Below are 19,345 nucleotides of genomic sequence, written 5' to 3' on the forward strand. Positions count from 1 at the left end.
TTGAAAGTAACTTGACACTTCAAATAAATACGGTTTCAATTGTAATCAACAGATTCACTCAAGAGATTTGCTCAAAAACAATTCAGCAATGAAACGTGTCTTTACTGTATATCTTTATGAGTGAGTGATTTATTTATTTTTTCCTTCAGATTCTTCAGACTGCAATTAACATTTTTGTCAGAACCTCTGGTTAATTACATGTAATTTGGTGTTGTTGTCTATTCCTAATTGTGACCTCTATTTTAAAGGGGTGGTTGATTATGATTTCACGTTTCTAACTTTAGTTAGTGTGTAATGTTGCTGTTTGATCATAAACAACATCTGCAAAGTTACGACGCTCAAAGTTTAAAGCAAAGGGAGATATTTGCTTTTAAAGAAATCGCTGGCGACTATCTTTTAATATTATACATTTATTTTCCATGTTAATCAGAGTGTGTGTCTTAACCAGCCGCGACGGCGACACGCGACGATTCTAGTTTAGAAACGGTTTCTATTTTTCTGTGACGTCGCGCTGGAACAACAAACACAAAGTGTGGCGATGATAATCTCAGGTGCTGTTTATGTGCTTTATTTAATGTTAAAAGCGTGTCATGTGACTCTTTAGTGCTCCAGCTTTGAAGCTGTAAAAGCAACAGTGGATAATTCACCTCAGATCTTCAAATTAAACAAATGGAAACAAGAACGTTCAAACTGTGAACAAACAAGTGTATTCTTTGACAAAGATTGTTTTAGTAACTCAGCCTATGTATTTTAATAATGTTTAAATGGTGTAATATTTGTGAATTTGATTATGCAGCGACTTATCCATTATCTTGCGAGTGCCGTCGAGATTACTCTCTGGTGCCGCGAGACTCCGCCCACACGCTGTTCTGATTGGCTGACTCCTCCCACACGCTGTTTTGATTGGCTGTGGGTTTTTGCATCTCGCCGTCGCGTCGAGTGTGGACAGACACATTAATTGTCGCTGGGATCTTATCGCATCGCGTCTGGTTGAAGCTATAATACATAACATTTATACCCATAATATACCTGATATTTGTGTCAAAATAAAATACACAAGACACAAATATTAGGCAAAATCGTCAATTATTTTATTAGACTGAAATATTAAAAACATATTCCTCAACACCATATTGTATTGATTGTTTTTCACTGTGCTTGTAATGCATTATAGGATTGCCACCACTGTGAAGGATTCATCTTGCATTTATGGCATTTGATTTTACTGTAAAAATAAAAATAAGCAGAACTTTAAGTCATTAAAAAAATGTTTTATGTTATGCTTTTTTTTTTCTTTTTTTTTTGATGACTTAAAGAAAAGAAAAAAAACTTGATTTTATCAACTGAGAACTGATTAAATGAAACGTGATCTCTATGACAGGCAGAAACAATAATAATAATAATAATAATAATAATAACAACATGCACCAAATTGTTTGCTATAAGACAAGGAACAGATAAAAAAGAAATTAATATGGTTTGTTTTGACTTTAAACCATCATAAACTTCAATAATGACGCCCAGAATGCAATTAGAGTAATTACTTGTTTACTTTCCACCCACAACAACGTGAACATTTCATTTATGTCGCAAAAAACACTTGATACATAAAAATAGCATTTCATGAAAATCTCTGAATACATCTGGATGTTTTCTGATTGACTGGCAAAAACAATACCATCATGGGCTTGTAGAGACGTCTCTTTCTCTGTGTGGTCCACAAATCACACACACATGAACACTCAGCTCACACACTTATGAAGACGCATAGGCGAGAGTTTGTGCATCAAACACAAACACAAGAGCAAGTAGACATGTACTGTCAGTAGTGCAACACTGTCCTTTCTCCATCCGTGTCCCCAAAAAGTGAGTAAAAGAGCCAATACAAAAACATACGAGAGCCACGATACATTTCACAACACTCATAGTTGCCGGGTAACATTGGCGGACTTTATATGTCAGCATCGACAGATCATTAAGTGCAGATGTTACACCTAAAAATCAAAAATACTATCATTTAATCATTCCAAACTGGTATCCATTTCTCTCTTCTGGCAGAAAACCAAACAGTTTCGACCATGTTTTTCCTTTTTTTTTTTTTTTTTGTCCATTCAATGGAAGTCAATGGGGTCCAAAACTTTTTTCTTCAAAAAATCATCTTTTCCGTTCCACAGGCGAAATAAAGTTTGGAACAATGATAATAGCATTTACATTTATACGTGGATTGTGCATTTAAGTGCAGCTGGCCTCTTTTAAAGAGGGAACACACTCAATTTTGGCTTGTTTTGGGGAAAAGTGCACCCTCAGAAAACTTTGAGGAGAAGTTCGTACGTGGAATTGATGATCCCCCAGGACAGAAGAGAGCGATGGTAGTTGAGCGTAGCTCCGCGGAAGAGCATCGCGACGCTCCCGCCTCGTTCCCGCCACACCGTCATCAGAACCTGACGACAGGGAACGAACTCGCCTCCGACTTGGGCCTGCGCTCGGGATTTAACCACGTTTAGCGGGTAGAACATGATTCCCAACGCCGCGCCCAACAGCCCGCCACACACAAAGTCATTAGCCATGTGACCCGCGCGGGTTCGGGCGTCGGGAAGCCGTTGCTTAATCGGCCCACGCAACCCAAAAAACAGCACGTTACTCGGCCCGTTACGCAATAAAACCGGGACTAGCCCGCGGTAACACTCCCTCACGCCGTAATCCCGCAGGAGAGTCCTAAAGGTGTGAGCGGTGTTGTTAAAGCGCCCGTTGTGCCGGTGATCCTGAAGAAGCGTTTGCACACGTTCGAACGGCGTTAGCGCAGCCTCAGCTGTGCCGGCTAGCGCCGCGGCGGTGCTACGCGTCACAATCTCGGGCGCTCCGCTACTCCGTGCGTGGCGCAAAAGCAGCCGGGAAAAATCCTCATACAAGCCGAACATTATGGCTACGGTCGTGGTTTTCTGCAGGAGAGGCGGAAGAAGCCCTCGGTACAAACGACCCAATCCGTCGCGCTGTAGCTGTCGGACGGCTTCGGTCACGCGGACGCCGTGAAGCTGTTGCCGGAACAAAACCTTCTGGATAGGGAAGGTCACGATGATGTTGGTGAACGCGGCGAACGAGCCGCACAGATAGTGCTTTCCTCGAGGGCCCACGTTAGCTTCGATCACAGCGTGGCTAGCTTTACCTAAATTGCCCTGCGGTTGCCGGGCAGAATCCGGGTCCATGGTAGTAACGACCCCCATGGGAAACTAAGCATCTGATTGGTCAGCAGAAGAGATGCAGGTAAACGCCCATTTTAACCTGTGAAAGAGAGGAAATAAAGCAGTCAAGTCACTTATACAGCGCTTTTAACAATACACAACAGCAGAGAATGTCTAATAAGGGGAGAACTTCCACTCTCGGTAAACTTCCGGCTTCTGAACTGGTTGCAGTTCCACTCTGGCTCCACATGAGGGCGCTCACAGGACGAGTGCAGAATGAATGGAGGTCTATGGCGCTATACACATCAAAATCCACTTTTCTCAGGATATAATTTTTTGTCTAGTAATTTGAATGTTGTATTCGAAAGAAGATGCAAAGAAATTACACATTGCTGGGTGTTAGATTTTTTAGAGTCACTTATTTGCTTTAAAAAGTCTTTTAAAATGTCAATGACGAGATACTGCTTTACGGCAATCCTTCAGTCACTTTGGTGCTTTCGCGCTCTGCACTTTCTTTTCTCTCGAGGCATCGACAACACAGCTGACACAGGTAAACACACACAGCTGACACAGGTAAATACACACAGCTGACACAGGTAAACACACACAGCTGACACAGGTAAATACACACAGCTGACACAGGTAAATACACGTGCTAGAAGAGTCTTTGTTTTGTTGTTATAAAAGACCATCAAGTGGTATCTCTGGTCGTAATCAGTCCTTCACTGACCAATCAGCGTTCATTAGCAGAATGCTAGCGTGTTATGGGCAACAACAACTCAACCTGTAAGAAATCGAAAGGACATAAGTACTCGTTCATTCAACTGTCGACCTATAACCCATGTTGAACTTGCAAAACCTACAATCAAATCTGAGATTTCTCAATGGCAATCGGGTGAAAGAGACACATTTAGCCGTCTAGCCCCATAGACTCCCATTCATTCTGCACTCCTGGCGATCGCCCCCAGTGGAGCTCTGGTGGACCTACAACCAAAATTCGGTACAATAGGACTTAATAGGGAGTGGCCAGGCTCTCCGTTGACGGGCTCTGACAGTAGTCAACATTTGAAGTGGATAAAAAAAAGTTCATCAAACTACTTGTCTGGCCTTAGAAATTCATAATAAAGAGTTTTTTAGACGCTGTTATCAGTGCAGAGGGAAAGGGAAGGTCCAGACGTGTTTTATTAGCCAGAGGTTGCAGGGAAAAGTCTAATCTTTTAGAAAACATTTTGCGTCACTAACTGCTGAGATAAGACATGTTACGTAACCACAGATCAAGCGTCCCAGACAGAACGAGGGCAGGAGGACATCTGCTTATCTGAGCCATTTCAGCCTCAAATTACCTTCATATTGTTCGTCATATGGCAAAATAAGTGGCATTTAATGAATCAAACGCGAGTATATGAGTGTGTTATCATCTCAAAGCAAGAAACCAAAGGCAAATCCTTTTTTTTAGAGATTTTGCATTTTCCAAGATACACATTTAAGTGTTTATTTAATTGCACTTTATCAAGGCGAAGCACTGCTACTTGGGCGGATCACTCAGCAGAAACCTTCTGAGAATATAGTTCCCAGTATGTATACGGTTAGAAGATGGCCGTGTCTTATGTGACCTTGTTATTCGTACGCGCTGTGACTATACACATCACAACATGTAAATAGGAAAATGTTGGCGTTATTGTGTCACTTATTGGGAGCAGTATGCTAGCTGGAGCCATTTACCTCCAGTCTTTGTGCTAAGCTAGGCTAGCGGTGGGTGCGTCAGACAGAGTTACGGCACGCGCGGAGATGAGAAGGGGGTGTGTGGACTTATCTAACTCTGGGGGATACGGGGAACTTTAAACTTAAATGTGTCTTAAAAATGCAGAAGATCTTTACTGTATTTTTAATAGTGAAATTGTCAAATTGTTTACATTGAAATATGTATTAATTACAACGAGACTTGAGAGCAACAGTGAAGAGGAAGATTTTCAGTAGAAATATAGTCATATAAGTGCTGTCAAATGTCTATGTTTATATAATATAGTGTATGTAAGCCACAAATACACTCACATCTATTATATAAACACAAAATTAAAATGTTATTTTAATGTAAAACAGTGAAACCTCACATATATGGTAAAAAAATAACATTATAAAAAGCGGACTTTATTTATTTAAATTATGCATAACATTTTTTAATTGTTGGTCATTATTGTAAAATGTTAAGATTCTTTTTTATGTGTAAAATGAACGAATATAGCTATCTTTCATTTATTCAACACATTTGAATTTTATATGCATTGCATTTAGGCCCTATTTTATGCTTTTTTTTTGTTAAGTGTGTGTATATATATATATATATATATACACACACAGACACTCACATATAAACACACACTTTTATGTGAAATGACATAAATATTAGGTAAATAACAGTCTCATTTTGACATTGACTCGCTCCTTAAAGTTGCTCAAAAGAAATCCAGTAGCGTGAATGAACTACAACCCATGTGCAAAACCTCTCCAAAAATAAAACCACACATGTGGACGATCCTATGGGAACTTCTGAAGGTCATGGAGAGGATTGGGTCGTGCAATAATCTGCTGCCATGATGACAAGACAGAGGCATAAGACTCAAACTCTCCAACCTCATTAATCAGAGCAAAATATGTATGATCGTGAGCTCACAGTGATGATTGACAGGTCAGTGTTCGCCTCCTCATTTACACACTTAACTCTGACTTTAAAGAATGACACACCACTTGTAAAGGACTTTAAGCGTTGCTGTGATCAGCAAATGTCCTTGATATGATCTGACTAAATAAAAATCACCTAATTCCAGAGTATGGGAAAGCCAGAGCTCTCTGAATACATATAAATGATGGTGTCAGATGTGCAGATGACAGATTCGTTAGCATTCAATTATAATATTAATCAATACATGTGCTTAATAAACACAGCTAACAGGCTATTGCTAACACTACAGTGTCAAAACAGTGGATAGACAAAAACAAACACCATTATATCAGATAAATATGTAAATTAAACCACCTGTGGCACTCATATAGGAGTAAATATATAAAACTTGCTTAATGTTTCCTCTATGTGAACTAGCCTACGTTTTGTTGCTCTTTTTGACTACAGCACGTCCTCACAGTGTCAATAACTCTCAGATATCACTTAAATGCACATGAATGAACTCTGTATTTAGGTTTGAAAGCTTAAATGTGTTTCCTGTCACTTGTTAAAGCTGCAAAAACACTCCTACTCCGAAGCTAATGCTAATTCAGTGACAGCACAAGTTATGGGGTTTCCACCGCGATTTCCTCACTAAAAGTGTTTATATTTGTAAGTATTTAAATCGGAGTGTTTCGTAGCGCTGATTTTATGTAGTTAAGTACCTTGTGGCTGTGGTCCGGGGGAAAGTGACGGTTCTGTTGGGCTGGTTTCAGACAGTGAGGCGGAACCGCCCGCGTCCTTAGTTTATAGTGTTTCCACTTCGGATGGAAAGAGCGAGAGACCGGAAGTAGCTAAAGAATCGCTTCTAGCGTTTCCACTCTGCGTGGAGATCGTAATGTAAATTAATAACCACTGGAGGGCGCTATTACATATTACATACAATTATTTTTTTTTGTGTTAATATAATTCCTTCATGTATTTATTTTCATATTTATTTATTTATAATATTTTTATTTACCTTTTTAAAAATAGAATTTATATAAAATCTAAATGTTTTCAGATTCATAAACCTCACTGCAAATAGACCGAGTATAACTATATACACCTAATTTTTCATTATACATAATTTAATCAAATTATGCATAAAATTAGCATAGCATCTTTGTTTGCAATGCCAATTTGTTGTAATGAAACAAGTATTTTTTATTTATTTATTAATTTGCGCCAGAACAGCAGAGGGCAGTAGAGACGGAAATGACGCGTTGCCTCCGCCTTATGCGCTTTACACAAAACAGAGAAGGAACCTGCTATATAAATAAGTCTGGAGGGGTAATTCGAAAGAATTTTTTTAATCTTTTTAAAGAAAATTATGTATGAAAAGTGAAAACTTTTCTTAATTTCCATTCTATAAGGTCTATATTCAAATAAATAGTAAAATATCATTCCTACTTTGTATATAAACGAAATAAACACCCTAACGTTGTTCAGTCGCCCCCCGTTACTGAGATGGTTCAGTCCAAGCGTTCAAACATTCGCGGTAAAAAAGACTTCCTTTGACCGACTTTGCACTGCAGTTGCTTAACTGATTGTTGTTGTTGTTTATGCAGATAATTATATGTCATTAAATTAATGTAAAGATGAGTAGGATGACGAAAACACTGAAAGCTGTTCAGCGGGAACTACAGGCGAGTGTTAGTTTTGATTTTTTGTTAACGTTAGCTGCTTTCTCATATACATCATGTTTTGAATCCTAATTACATTATATTTTTGACATGCAATTCCTGAAACATAATATTACCAATATTTATATAATGTAATAACAAATATTTTTGTTGTTGTTTGAGAAAAATGATTATAATGCTTTAATATTATTATTATTTTACATGTAATTCCCGAAACGTAGTTTTAAAACCAGCAACATTTGTATTTTTTATCCAGCAATATTATTGTTATTGTGTATGATATATAATGTAGTAATTAATATTACTAATATTATTAATATGACACATACATTATATAATATTGTATTGTAGAATGTTTTATTTTTTGACTTGTAATTCCTGAAACATAATATTAACATCACCAATATTTATATTAGGTATTAACAAATATTGTATTGTTGTTTGAGATATAATATCATTTAATATTACTAATTATAATAGTTTAATATTAATTTTATTTTTGACATGTAATTCCTGAAACATGTAGTTTTAATACCAGCAATATTTTTAACTTTTTATCCAGCAATATTATTGTTATTATGTATGATATATAATGTAGTATTTATTATTATTAATATGACACATGTAATACATATTAATACATATTACTATTACTTACATTGTATAATAAGCCAGAAAGTAAATATGACATGTCTAATTTTAATATTATGATTATTCACTTATAATTCCTGAAAGATGTTGTTTTAATACCACCAATATTTATATTATGGAATAAAAACATTTATTATTGATGTTAAGATATATACAGTATAGTATTCACTACTACTACTAATAAGAGGACATATGTAATATTATACAATGTATTGCCCTGAAATAAATAATATCACCAATATTTATATTATGTAATGACAAATATTGTATTATTGTTGTTTATAATATTAATATTAGTGATATTAAGTGTTATGTAACTAGCATATAGTATTGCCTTGTGGACTGAAGTAACAGTTCATATGTGTATTGCATTATACTTATTATACCGTACGTGCAATAATATGCACTTAAAGTTTGGCCACGAGTGACAGAACTGTGTTGTTTATGTGTGTGTGTGTGTGTGTGTGTTCTTCAGAGTGAGAAGCCGAGCAGTGAGTCTCCTCGAGCCCTGGACATCTCGTCCATAGAGAAGGCCAGCTTCTTCCAGGGAGATCAGTATTCTCCTCACGGTGTGTGTAGTAGTTAGTCTACAGCAGAGGTGGACAAAGTACACAACTTCCTTACTTGAGTGAAAATACACAACTACTGGTCAAATATTACTCCGTTACAAGTAAAAGTTGTAAAGACTGATTTTTACTTCAGTAAAAGCACTGAAGTACTTGTTTTTAAAAGTACTTAAGTATCTAAAGTAAATGTCAATGCATTGTTTTATTATTGTTGTGTGTAATACTTACAGTAGCTTATGCCTCTGAATCTACGCCTGCCCTCATATCAATATCACATGTATCTCTAGAACACAGTTCCAGTGGGATTGAATGTGAGATTGAATAAGTCGCTCAATAACGTCCACAATGGTGTCAGACACCCAAATGGCTGTTCCCTCAAAGAGTGCCCTATATAAAGTTGTTTGGCTTTTAGTATGAATATGTTAGCCTTACTGTTATCTATAAGCTAGTGTGCTCCAAAACAATGACAAAATTCGCATTTATTAGACCACACCCAACGGTGAAAATAGGGTTGACGTCAGAAACCAACATCAGTCGAGTCCTGACGTCAATCAGACTTTCATTTCCAACCAAAATCATCCCCTGACTGGCGTTACTACTCTCTACTCGAGGACGTAGAGTAGAGTGAAGTTAAAGTAAAGTTAAAGTTGTTGTGAAGTTAAAGTAAAAAGTTTCCAGGAATAATAATACTCAAGTAAAGTACAGATACTCAAAAAGTGCACTTAAGTACAGTACTCAAGCAAATGTAGTTTGTTACTGTCCACTTCTGGTCTACAGTAAATCAGGACTTGCTTTATACGCCGTCAATGTAAGGATTGAAAAGTAATAGGGGTGTAACAATATATCACAATTAAAAAAATGCATCAGTATGTATCGTGGATAGTTCACCCAAAAGAAAAGCTTTCAGAGTTTTAGTGTCAGTACTACATTAAACTACTATATATAATGTTGAATATAATGTATAATAATGCATATTTGTGTGTCCTGATAATGTCTGATGTTACCAGTAAAAAGTGTCCGACATTATGTTAAATATATCTAGTCAGTGACAGAGATCAAGCATATTCGTCTACAATAATTCTGTTTTCAGCTTCAGAAACATGAATATTGTTATTCTGGCGTCTCTATTGTCCTGTGCTTTGGGTTTCAGCATCAAGTCCAAGACTATTCATTTACACACACAATGTAATACCAAAAATAGCATTTTAATCAACAGTACATTTTATTATATGTCTTGGAGTATCGCAATAATATCATATCGTGACGTGTATCGAATGAGGGCATCGTTACACTCCTAAAATTGATCGTTTGAACTTTATAATAAAATGTTGTTGGTGTGAACAGGCCTTTAGCCTCGTTACTCCTCTATATCATAGCAGGATCAAAGACACAGACATGAATGATGCTGTCAATCAAATCTGGCACGTAATAATGCTCACAATAACAAGCATCGCTCTATTCTTCATCTATTAATCAGAGCTAGAAGTCATTCAAACAGGATCACAGTAGGCGCGTTTCCATTACAGATTTGGGCAAAGCTTTCGCGATTTATTTTTTCTTTTTTTTCTAAATGTCGACAAAAAGCTATTGTGAAATGACGCCGTTTCCATAAACTGATGTTATGCGACTAAAACTTTAGGAGGTGGAGGTTGGAGGTTTATGTACTATATCCCAGCCACTGCACTGGCCATTATTATTAATGGAAGGAGATGTGTGTGTGTGTGTTATCAAGCATTAATGGTGAGGAACGACCCTTATTATACTTGTGAGCGGCACATATGAGGAGTTTCTGGGTGTTTCTCCCTCAGATCTGCTTCGAGCTCGTGATTGTGGCATTTATTTGAGGTTTAGAATCCATTATTCCTGTAATTCTTTTGTCTTTTATGAGTTTAATGAAGAGCTCTGTCTCGTCTTCTGTCCAAACACACCGCCTCATCTACGTCAGCTGACCTGTAAATGTGCAAGAACTGTTTCCATTGCAGTTTTGCGAAATATTTCTTTTTCGAATTGCCTGAAAAACATTTTTTATTTAATTTCATTTAATTACGTGTTTCCATTGGACGTATTTTCAATTCGCAATTTCAATTTGCGCAATTTGAAGGGTAATGGAAACGCGGCTAGTGTTAAACACACGGACTGTAGCTGAAAAAATAAAGCACTGTTTATTTCATTTGTATATTATGTTGTGTATTTTTATTTTCGCCACTTTGGCCTGAATGTCTGCCATTCTTTTATTTTTTTAGCTTGTAAGGATTGTTTTTTAAATAGGGACATTAGTTTGGCTGTAATGCCCAGTCACTTGCAAAATAGTAAAACCTTCATCTGAACGTAACTGGTTCTGTATAGATCCCAGAAGTGACTTTAGTGTGTGGTTGTGGTTGTCTCCTGCAGGGAACCCGCTTCACAGCACCGCTTTAGAGGAAGATCTGAGTCCTGGACCAGAACAGAACCGAAGATCTGCTGTGCAAACCCATAAAACTAAGGCTATTGAAAAGGCCCGAGTTGTTTCCAAGAGCGCCTCATCCAAGGAGAACCAGGAACCGTCTCGGACATCAGATCCAGTCATCAGGTAGAGTGCCATCCTGCCAGATCAACGGGTTTCTGCATCATAATCATCATAATGTAAAGGCTTTCTGTGTCGTAGAAAAGCTAAAGGAAGAGCTTTACCAACCATATCAGAAGGCGGAGAGAATACAGACAAGAGAAGAACGGCGGGGACCGAGGTGAGCGTTTAATCTTTAAAGCATGACACTAAAGCCCCGCAGTCAATCATTTTATCCCTTAAAACTCACCAAAATGACATATTTAAATGTTTTTTTCCTTTAAATATCTTGAATGTAACTCGACACCCTTGCCTCATTTAGTATGCGCGGTTCTATGAATATGCAAATGAGCCCCGCCTCCACTCACTCACTCAGCTCAGAGATCCACTGGTTGACGATCACACGTTGATCTGATTGGTTACAAGGTAGTTTGTGACGTCAGAAACACCAGCGATTTCAAAGCGTGTTTTTGAGACTGTCTTTGGTTCACTGCAGTTTTAAGGAGGAAATACTCAGCAATGGTGTCGACTTATGAACTTACACATGCTTTGTCTTAAAGCATATTAAAAACACCACATAGACACATAAACAACATTAAAAGCTGGACTTTAACCACAGGGGGACTTTAATCATTTAGCGGACGCTTTTATCTTAAATCTTCTGGAACAAGAAGAAATGTATGTCAAAAGACAACTTTTCTAGCAGCATCTCTTCTCTTCTCTGATGATGTGGGCGGGGCTATAACCTGTCACTCACATGAGATCAGCCAATAGCAAACCACAACCATCCAATCAATTCCTCACAGACAAAATCAAGCCCCGCCCACATGTGTTCTTGTTCTGGAAGTGTTTCACTCGGATATACGACACAATAGAGAAGAAAAAAAATTCACGCTGACTTTAATGTGTGGCAGATATGGAGTTTAATTGGAATGCATTTTTGTTTTGTTTTTTTGTTAGAAAGCAGGAAAAGGTCAGAGGTCATCAAAGGAAACCTCTCCGACCCCAGGAGTGTCTCAGAGACAGAGGTCACCGGCGTCCTCAGAGGAGCTCACGGATGAAGATGAAAGTTTTGTACGTTTAGCCATCAGTATCTACACGTATATGATGATGATGTGCAGGGTTTGAAATGAAATATTTCACTCACCGGCCATTTACAACTTATATAAGAAAGTTAATAAGAAAGAAGTAAATAAGAAATTAATGTATGAAAATCAAATTTTATATATAAAATTAAATTTTCATACATTAATTTCTTATTAAAAAAAATCTTGTCATCCAGCATCTCCTCCTTTCTTCTTTCATCCTTTTCATATTAATGCCTCATTCATTCACTCACCAAACATGTGTGTTAGTTGGCCAGATCAACACAGGACAACGAACATCAAATAAATGTAGGATGCTGGAAAAATAACAATGTATTTTCTGTTCACCAAATGCTTATTAATCTTCGCTATAATTGCTTCACTGCAAATGAACAAGCGCACCGTTATGTGTTGAGTAGTGTCGTTTGTGTTCAAGTAAGGCAGATATGAGCAGATTCTGCGCAATATTTAATATATCATGAAGACTCACGAGTATTTGTGCTAAATCTGCGCGGATTTGTCTTACACGAACTGAGTAATCATAATAAGTGACACTTCAAACTGGCTCATGATTTGACGGCGTTTCCTGCCACAGATGATTTTTTTAACCCTGGATATGTGAAATATGGGTCTTAAATAATAAAAAATGTTGTCCTTTTCAGCACCCAAGCATGGAGAAATCTAAAGGGGCGAAGAGGAGATCGTCCAGTCGCACACAGAAGAGGAAGTCTTCATCTTCATCAGGTACTAAACCAGGCAGGTGTAAAATTATTTTTAATGCATGATGTTTCTGAACAATATTTTCACACATAATTACTTACTTTTATTTGGGGTTTTATTAGGTATTTAAAAATTTTCTAATTTATTATTATTATTATTACCGTAGTATTGTCATACATTATTATATTAGTATTTGCATTATATTATTATTAATAATATTATTAATTTCCTTTGGCGGTCACATGGTGTGTCCACATAGCCAGTGCCACAAAAGTCACACACCATTCTGGTGAAATTACAATAAACAAATAAAAATAAACAATATACAATATACAAATTATTTTCCGGTCAAAAGTGACTGAAGAGAACTAGACTAATATTAATATGACATGTGTAATATTTTATCTTGTATAATATTGTATTGTATTCCTGAGACATAATATTAATATCACCAATATTATTCTTTATAATATCTAGTCATAGTAAGTATTACATCATAGTAATTTACATATTGACCGAAGTAACATTCATTTTATATATATATATATATATATATATATATATATATATATGAAGAGTTCAGATGCAAAAGCCTCTAAGTGCCATCTGACATTTTCTTCTAGAATGATCATTTTTATCAAGCTCGTATATTTAAGTTCAATAATTTCACTTAAATTACAATTAATAGGTCATTTTCATTGCCATTAAAGTGAAATTACTGAACTTAAATATACGAGCTTGATAAAAATGATCATTCTAGAAGAAAATGTCAGATGGCACTTAGAGGCTTTTGCATCTGAACTCTTCATATGTATGTGTGTGTATATGTATTATTTTGTATGTGTAATTGTGCAATAACATGCACATTGTTTATTAATTAAATGTATTTTAAATGTGAGGTGTTTTTAATATACATGCATCAATAGTGTGCAAAAGAGCCTATTTGTACGTGTGTTGGTTCTGGAAGTATTTTCCACAATTGTTTTCTGTATATGCACTACTAAAAAATCTTTACACAAAATCTTTTAAAAATATAGGTTGCCATGAACCAACACCAAATGGCACAGAGATGAATCGCAACAATACCAACCTTTGTAATGCATTATCTAATAAAATGTGTTCCTTGAATGCAATGCAACTTGTCTTTGATTAAAGCATCTAAAGCCAAATGCATAAATGTAAAGCGTCCTCCTCCAGAGTCCGCCGGTCCCGCTAAAAGACCCAGAGGTCTGAGAAGTCCGACTGATCTGGACGTGGTGCTCGATACTTTCCAGGAGTTTGTCTCTCAGTATAAGTAAGTACATGACGTCAGTTCAAGTGTTCTTCTAATGAATAGATGTCAAACTCTCAAACACTCAGTTCTGGTTCTCTTTAGGCAGACCGTAAACTCTGACGCCGTCAGACGCTCCATCGATGCCGTCAGTCGCTCGTTCGAGGAGCAGATCTCGGAGATGGTGAGCTCGTTTTACGCCTCTTTCACAGAACATAAGTGGAAGTGTTGCTGATGTCATAATAATGATGAAAACGTGCCCCTCATTCATAGATCACAGCGACTAAGGAACTCAAGAGTGTGAAAAGAGAAAATAACAAGGTGATTCTCATCTGGAAAATATACGTAGCCATTATTTTAATTGTAATAAATATTGTAATAATTAGTTTTGAAGGCGTCAACTGTGTTGTTCTGTGTTTCAGATCAATAGAGATGTTAATCAGAAGAGGACCAGGCTTGTGGAAGCCAGTTATGAACTCATTAAGTAAGCACTGACAAGAACAAAAAACTAGATTTTATTTGCTCTTTTATACAGGGTTACGGTTTAATTCTCTCTATTAACTAGTTGCTTATTAGCATGTATATTACTAGGATATTGGCTGTTTATTAGTACTTATAAAGCACATATTAATGCCTTATTCTGCATAAACATATTCTACATCCTTTAATCCTACAATACCTAAATTTAACAAACTTACTAAATATTAATAAGCAAAATTATTGAGTTTATTGAGGCAAAAGTTGCAGTTTATAGTTAGTTAATAGTGAGAATTGGAACTGAGACCGGGTTATTATATTTAGCTAAAACTAAAAACATTTATAATAAAAAAAATTTTTAAGTATTTTTTGTTACATGAAATATTATAAACTTTTAAATAAAATAAAATATTTATAAAAAAAACTAAACTTATTTTATTTCAGCTAGTTTCTCATTTTCTTATAGTGTAACTTGATGCACTAAAATAACTAAAACTAAAAATATACTTATATATATTATATATTTTTATACTTATATATATATATATATATATATATATATATACATACACATACGTATGTGTGAAATAATAAAATAAAAAATTACAAAAACTTTAATAAATTAAAATGATTGCATAAAACGTAAAAATGGCAAACTAATTTAAAATATTATTAAAAACGATCAGAAACTCAATTATGGCACAAATCATAATCACAATTATTTTGGTCAATATTGAAATCATGAATATTTAACATGATTAGTTGTGCACAATATGTCACAATATGAGTAATTCTTAGATAAAGTGTGAAATCAAATTTCACAATTATCAAAAACTGATAGGCTATAAGTAAGAAGTCCTAAAACAATTATTAAGGACAAGAGTCAGTAATACAATAAGAACAAATAAACTAATTACAAACCAAAGGACCAATAAACACAATAGAACACACATGGTGCTTTTTTAGGAGGGTCTGCAACAGAAATTAAATAAAGTAATTAAATGTAAAATAAAAAGTCTTCACTTAATGAAACTTGCTTTGATTCTTATTAAAACTATTAAAGTTATTTAGTCGAGAGCAGTGAGTGATTCTCTCTTTGTCTTTTGTTTAACTTTAATGACGCAGACGACATCGGGTTTATTAGGCTGCTGTCTCTTTAAGAGTGAATGCACGGATCTAATATACTGACACGCATCCGATCTTCTCCCAACTGTTTGTTCACTTAAGAGAAAACCAACTGTGTTTATGTGAATACTCAACAAGACGGGTATTTTTTACATGTTTTTTTTTAACGTTAAAGGGGTGGTTGATTACGATTTCACTTTTCTAACTTTAGTTAGTGTGTAATGTTGCTGTTTGATCATAAACAACATCTGCAAAGTTACGACGCTCAAAGTTCAAAGCAAAGGGAGATATTTGCTTTTACAGAAATCGCTTTTTAAGGACTACAACAAACGACTGGTAGAGACTACACCACATTCCTCCCGAAATGTACATAAACCCCGCCCCCTGGAACACGATTTATAGATTATCATGACAGAATATGCTAATCAATGACTAGAAGATAACTACACATAAGCTTCATAAATTCATCAACTAACCATTCAGAAATGTCCTGTTGCTTCTACATGTCGTCACTTCTTCTTGAGTCTCTCCATCTTTCTGACTCCGGTTTGAACATAAACATTCAAATGTTCAGTGCATGTGTGTGTGAGGTAAAAGGACACAAGCTCTTGAAGCTCCGCCCCCTGTGCCGGGAGCAGCAACTCATTTGCATTTAAAGGGACAGACACAAAACGGTGTGTTTTTGCTCACCCTCAAAAAGTGACAATTTTAACATGCTATATAAAAATATCTGTGGGGTATTTTGAGCTAAAACTTCACACACACACTCTGGGGACATCAGAGACTTACTTTACATTTTGTGAAAAGGGCATTACACCACCCCTATAAGTTTGGGCTTTTTGGAACGAATGAAAGATTATCTTGTTTTCACAGTCACTGGAAGCCATGTTCGATGAATGGCACAGCTCTATTATGAGGTCATTTAAATGTGTTTCTGGTCTCAGGGCAAAGACGAACTTGAGTGACCTTCAGAAAGCTCATGATGAGATGGAGCTGAGACTCAGATCTCTGAGAGAAGGATCCTCTTTGCTCTCCAGCCTTCGGGAGCTCAACATGAAGTACCTGAAGCACCGCACGGATCATCCGGATGAAGTGGAAACGGTAAAGAAGTCTTCACAACCCTCTACGCACACCTTGGCAATAGAATCGCCATTGGCTAGTACATTTTTTTTGGTTACTCGCCAGACTGATATACTATATATATTCCACTTAATCAGTTTATCTTTGATGAAATAACGTACACTCTTAACATTAGACAATCAAACATTATATTATGATATTATGATAACCAAGCACTGTTTAATGATAGAACTTTAGTAATTAGAACTATTAGAACTAAAACTTGGTAACTATAGGCATGGAAAATCGATTTTACAGTCGATTCAATGACCACTTATGTCTCAAAAATCGAACAGGATTTTTTCACAAAAGTGACAGCCCTAGTAATAGATAAATGTAATTATTATTAAAAGATAATAATCCCACTAATTATTATTATTGTTATTCTATATCCTTATAGAAAAGGTTAGAACGGTGTCGTGTGTTAGCGGCCGCTTAGTTAATAACTAATGATCTTTGCAAAGGAAGTGAATCAATCAAAACTAACTGTAACGAAGTTCAGATGTTACGGGAAGAAGGAGGCGGGCACCGGCGAACATTCAACCATTTTCATAAATAAATAAACAAATACAAAAATGAAAGTATAAGCCAGCAGCCCCTCGCGGACGACTGCTGGCCACACAAAACAGGAACAAAACATCAAATACAACTCAGGCCTGTTCCTCTCTCGCTCTTCACTGTCGTCGCTCCTCCGTGAGAGATACGAGACCGGTGCGTCTCGCAGGTGTCGCTCATCAGAGTAATCACGGCCCTCGGCCTTGTCCTGCTCGCCACACTAACTTTATCTGGACAATAACTTTATTCTAGATCTGCTGTAAAGCCAAAACAATCTCTGTTACTGTAATCTCCTATTATCACTGTAAAGCTGCTTTAAAACTATCTATATTGTTAAAAGCGCTGTATAAATGAAGGTGACTTGACTATAGGATTGATGAGCTGCTGGGTTCATGAATATTAATCACGTTGTCTGCATTCACTCGCAGTATTTGCTGAAATCAAAACAGGGATGAGTGCCAGCCAATGAGATTGCGCCGTTTGTGCATTAGCTCCGCCCACTACCGGAGAAACCGGCATATCTTCTGCTTGCTCTTAAAAGCTGAAAAATTCCAAATTAACTCCGTTATTTTAGCAGGAAAATACAACAAAGAATATTGTTTACATGTTGCGCGTCGATTCTGCGTGGTATGCGAGCGAGAGAAAATATATCTATGCTAAACTTATACTTATACCTCCAACACACACACTGGCGTGTAAAATCTAAGAATTTATTAGCCAATGGCTAACGATAGACATTATTTAGTTGCTTCAGATGTTCAGTTTGGTGTTGAACCCTCATTCCTATTGAGTTCTGTCCATGAACTTACTGTACAAGCAAACCATCTTGTCATTTTGTATATGATTTGTGTGGTTTGTTGTGCTTTTCTCATTTAATTTATCTTTTGCCTGACAGTATGGTCCATCTTGTATGCCTGCCATGTTGATGGAAGCCAGGTGCATCATGGGAACAGAACATCAGCTAAAGACCGTCAATGACAATCTACAGCAGGTTTTAGATGAAACAGAAAATCAGTAATCAACACACTGTACAGCTCAGCAAATAAACAGTTTAATGGAATGGTAGTTTGTCAGACTATTTATTAGTTTTGGGAATTTATTGTAACTGAAGTATTGTATGTATACTTAAATTAGTAAATTAAAATGAAAGGTTCAGTTTATTTCACTTTAATTTAATCATATTACTCATTGTTTTAAGTCTATTTTAAAGCGTTGTAAAAAAATATATATATATATATATAATATTTTCGTTTGTATTGAGTAAAAAAGTAGTCACACTTGCATTGTTCGCGGTCAAAAATGAAATTAATGAGAGACGAATTTCATCTAGTGGAAGCGTTTGGTACTGCAACTAAACACTGAAAGCTCAGGTTTTGAGATCAACCTTTAATTTGGAACACAACTTGTTTAGATTTATATTTCTCACAGTTTTAGAGTAGAAATAATGTTTGGAAAATATGTATTTAATATAACATTTTAAAATAGTATTTTTGTGCATTTCATCATAATAGAAAACCTCAACTTTTATAACGTTTTTTATTTTTTAGTTTCACTTTTTAAAAGAGACCAAACTTCAGTCTTGAGCTCCAAAAGCATTCAAGATTTACGACAGTTCAAATGCCCTGTGAAACAGGAAGACAGGGCGGGGCTTATTGAGCAGCTCCTCCCCTTTTTAAAATAGCGTTTAATTTATATCTCCGCTCGGCCAATCA

At 36.1% G+C, this 19,345-nt stretch overlaps 2 protein-coding genes across 8 annotated transcripts; one reads left to right on the forward strand and one right to left on the reverse strand.

The window, feature by feature from the left end:
- Positions 1 to 1,531: 1,531 nt before the first annotated feature.
- On the reverse strand, positions 1,532 to 6,669 carry slc25a51b (solute carrier family 25 member 51b). Its single transcript, XM_084430097.1, has 2 exons — positions 6,564 to 6,669; positions 1,532 to 3,279 (listed from the first exon to the last, which is right to left on the reverse strand). Exon 2 carries the CDS (start codon positions 3,219 to 3,221, stop codon positions 2,304 to 2,306), a length of 918 nt encoding a protein of 305 aa, XP_084286223.1. The 5' UTR covers positions 3,222 to 3,279; positions 6,564 to 6,669; the 3' UTR covers positions 1,532 to 2,303.
- On the forward strand, positions 5,731 to 18,693 carry cenpu (centromere protein U). Of its 7 annotated transcripts, none has more exons than XM_084430095.1 (13): positions 5,731 to 5,865; positions 7,449 to 7,526; positions 8,650 to 8,743; positions 11,132 to 11,309; positions 11,385 to 11,463; positions 12,243 to 12,356; positions 13,030 to 13,111; positions 14,285 to 14,381; positions 14,463 to 14,541; positions 14,631 to 14,678; positions 14,780 to 14,841; positions 16,904 to 17,060; positions 18,529 to 18,693. In XM_084430095.1, the coding sequence occupies exons 2-13, from the start codon at positions 7,479 to 7,481 to the stop codon at positions 18,649 to 18,651; spliced, it is 1,161 nt and encodes a 386-aa protein (XP_084286221.1). In that variant the 5' UTR covers positions 5,731 to 5,865; positions 7,449 to 7,478; the 3' UTR covers positions 18,652 to 18,693. The 7 variants fall into 7 exon arrangements, with proteins under 7 accessions (XP_084286221.1, XP_084286217.1, XP_084286218.1 ...); XM_084430091.1 differs by having other exon boundaries at positions 5,738 to 5,865; positions 7,449 to 7,532; positions 13,030 to 13,123; XM_084430092.1 differs by having other exon boundaries at positions 5,779 to 5,865; positions 13,030 to 13,123.
- The last annotated feature ends 652 nt before the right edge of the window (positions 18,694 to 19,345 follow it).

The sequence above is a fragment of the Rutilus rutilus genome (genome assembly GCF_951802725.1).
Source record: "Rutilus rutilus genome assembly, chromosome: 14".
Lineage (NCBI taxonomy): Eukaryota > Metazoa > Chordata > Actinopteri > Cypriniformes > Leuciscidae > Rutilus > Rutilus rutilus.